Source organism: Sander vitreus, unplaced genomic scaffold (assembly GCF_031162955.1).
Source record: "Sander vitreus isolate 19-12246 unplaced genomic scaffold, sanVit1 R1_20, whole genome shotgun sequence".
In the NCBI taxonomy this organism is placed as follows: domain Eukaryota; kingdom Metazoa; phylum Chordata; class Actinopteri; order Perciformes; family Percidae; genus Sander; species Sander vitreus.
Window position 1 is genome coordinate 251,667 of NW_027595399.1, and position 2,500 is coordinate 254,166.

General features: G+C 45.4%; 1 protein-coding gene across 7 annotated transcripts in view; it reads left to right on the forward strand.

The window, feature by feature from the left end:
• The window catches only part of LOC144513192 (tyrosine-protein phosphatase non-receptor type 7-like), a 26,047-nt gene that overhangs the window by 6,957 nt on the left and 16,590 nt on the right, over nt 1–2,500 (forward strand). For 5 of the 7 annotated variants that reach the window (XM_078244184.1, XM_078244189.1, XM_078244190.1 and 2 more), the window contains 2 exons: nt 1,453–1,743; nt 2,273–2,453. In XM_078244184.1, coding sequence (XP_078100310.1) covers nt 1,643–1,743; nt 2,273–2,453 — 282 coding nt within the window. In that variant the 5' untranslated portion in view covers nt 1,453–1,642. Of the gene's footprint in view, nt 1–555; nt 705–1,452; nt 1,744–2,272; nt 2,454–2,500 lie in introns of all 7 variants that reach the window. The other 2 variants (XM_078244186.1, XM_078244187.1) reach the window with 1 other exon arrangement.

Sequence of the window (2,500 nt, forward strand, 5' to 3'; positions counted from 1 at the left end):
GTGTGTGTGTGTGTGTGTGTGTGTGTGTGTGTGTGTGTGTGTGTGTGTGTCTATATGTGTGCGTGCATGCGTGCTTTTGTGTGTGTGTGTGTGTGTGTGTGTGTGTGTGTGTGTGTGTGTGTGTGTGTGTGTGTGTGTGTGTGTGTGTGTGTGTGTGTGTGTGTGTGTCTATATGTGTGCGTGCATGCGTGCTTTGTGTGTGTGTGTGTGTGTGTGTGTGTGTGTGTGTGTGTGTGTGTGTGTGTGTGTGTGTGTGTGTGTGTGTGTGTCTGTGTGTGTGTGTGTGTGTGTGTGTGTGTGTGTGTGTGTGTGTGTGTGTGTGTGTGTGTGTGTGTGTGTGTGTGTGTGTGTGTGTGTGTGTGCGCGTGCTAACTTCCTGCTGTGAGGGAACTCTTCCGATGGAGACACACTGAAACGTTTCACATCCGAACTGATGTGGAAACAAAGTGAACACACAGAGAGTTGTTGTTCTCAGTTTGAATGTTGGTCTGACTGGAAATTCACTTTGTCACTATGTCAGAAATTTACTCATCATGTCAAACTTCTTTAATTTAGGCGACAACAGACCGATTCGCCTGCAGCGACCCACGACTTAACATTTCATTCAGTACGGAAGCTCTTTAATGACAAAACCATCGGGCGAGTACAGAAAAGACAGAAGTTTGAGTTGAAACAAGACGAGAGAAAGACTTGAGAACAGAACAGTGAGTACAATCTATCACTATGTTTACATGCTGATAGACAGATAGTCAGGAAAGCTAATGCTATTCGTTCTGATGCTATTTGTGGCGTCTGGCTCCCGTCTAAGATGTCTATCTTGTAAGTACTAACAGGTACAAGTACTCCTTTATACCTGCAGCCATTTCCTTCTTGAATAGGGGTCAGGGGAGGAGCCTCCTTCTCATTTTATCCTCTTTCTTTTCTTTATTCCTTGGTTGGTTATATATTCTAGTCTGTTATGTGTTGAGTATGTCAGAAACGTTGATAAAAAGTATGTGGGTGTTTGTGTGTGTTTCTGTGTGTGTGTGTGTGTGTGTGTGTGGTCAGTTAAAGTCATTATAAATAAATGTTTTGAATAAGTTATCCACACATACATTTGTTCATAAAATTCCTCAACGAAGCCTGAAAGGTTGGAACATAACTAGTCACAAACACATGCGTTGCACTTGTCCATGTTGGCAGTTTAAGAAAGATTGTGAATGCATGATTGTTTACATGCAGCGCTGCACACAGTTTCAGCCTGAGGACTAATGAGCTGGCAGTGATGTGTGAGAAACACCTGTGCTAAATGTATTTGTGTACAAACAGTTTGTGATTATGCTTGGTACAAACATGTCTTGTGTTAAATTACAGGGTGTGGATCACACAAACACAGGCCTGGAGTTTCATTCATAAAAACAAACTATTAGAATTGAAATCATACATACAATCTGTCTCTTCTGTCTCCTACAGCATGGTGTTGTGATGAACAGCTGAGACTCACGCACACACAGACACACGCACACACAGACACACACACGCACACACACACAGACACACACACACAGACACAGACACACACACACGCACACACGCACAGACACAGACACACACACACACACACACGCACACACACACACACACACACAAAAACACTGCTAGTATGTCAGCAGTCAGCCCGGCCTCCCCTCTTCCTGAGGACCCGACCACGCCTCCACCCATAACTACACCTTCTCGCAAAGTCTCGGTCCGCCTGCAGGAGAGGTGAGAAATACACACACACACACACACACACACACGTACACACAGTCAGTAAGATGGCTAATGGTGGAGGATGGAGCCTGGCTGTCATCAAGATGTCGTGTATAGTAATCAAGTTACAAGTCTGTAAGTTAAGCTAAAGCTGCATTTTGATAGTATGCAACTTGTGTTCCAGCGTTAGTTGAATGTGGATAGCTCAGAAAGCTCTAGTATAATGTTTGCAAGTCCCTTAGCTTGCTAATACATAGCTACCATTAGCTTAGCTAACTTGTCCTCTCTGGTAGACAAAGGCTGCTGTAACAATCATTGGACGTGCTTAAATCTCATCTACCTACCGACACTTTGTGGAGTTGTTTACCCCGTCGGTGGGGGCGGGACTTAAATGTACATCCCTGATGAAAAGGCAGAACAGGATGTTCAACGCACCCCTGTTTCAGTTTAAATAAACGTGTTGCTATGTTATTTTCGAGGCTGAACGTGGCCCTGAACATCCTCATCATCATTCTGTTTCTTTGATTGGCTCTTTCCGTAGGCGGGGTTCCAACCTCTCACTGCTATTGGACGTGAGCAGCCTGGGGGCGGAGCCTGTGTGTTCTGTCTCCACCCCGAAGGAGGTCTGGCTCCAGCTGCTTCACACGTCGTCCCGCCCGCTGAATCACGCTGCGCTGCAGCACGCCGCCGCAGACACGCACACGCTCAGCGCAGAGTACCAGGTAACGTTGTAACACAACACTAAAGGTTGAAACAATACAAAAATATT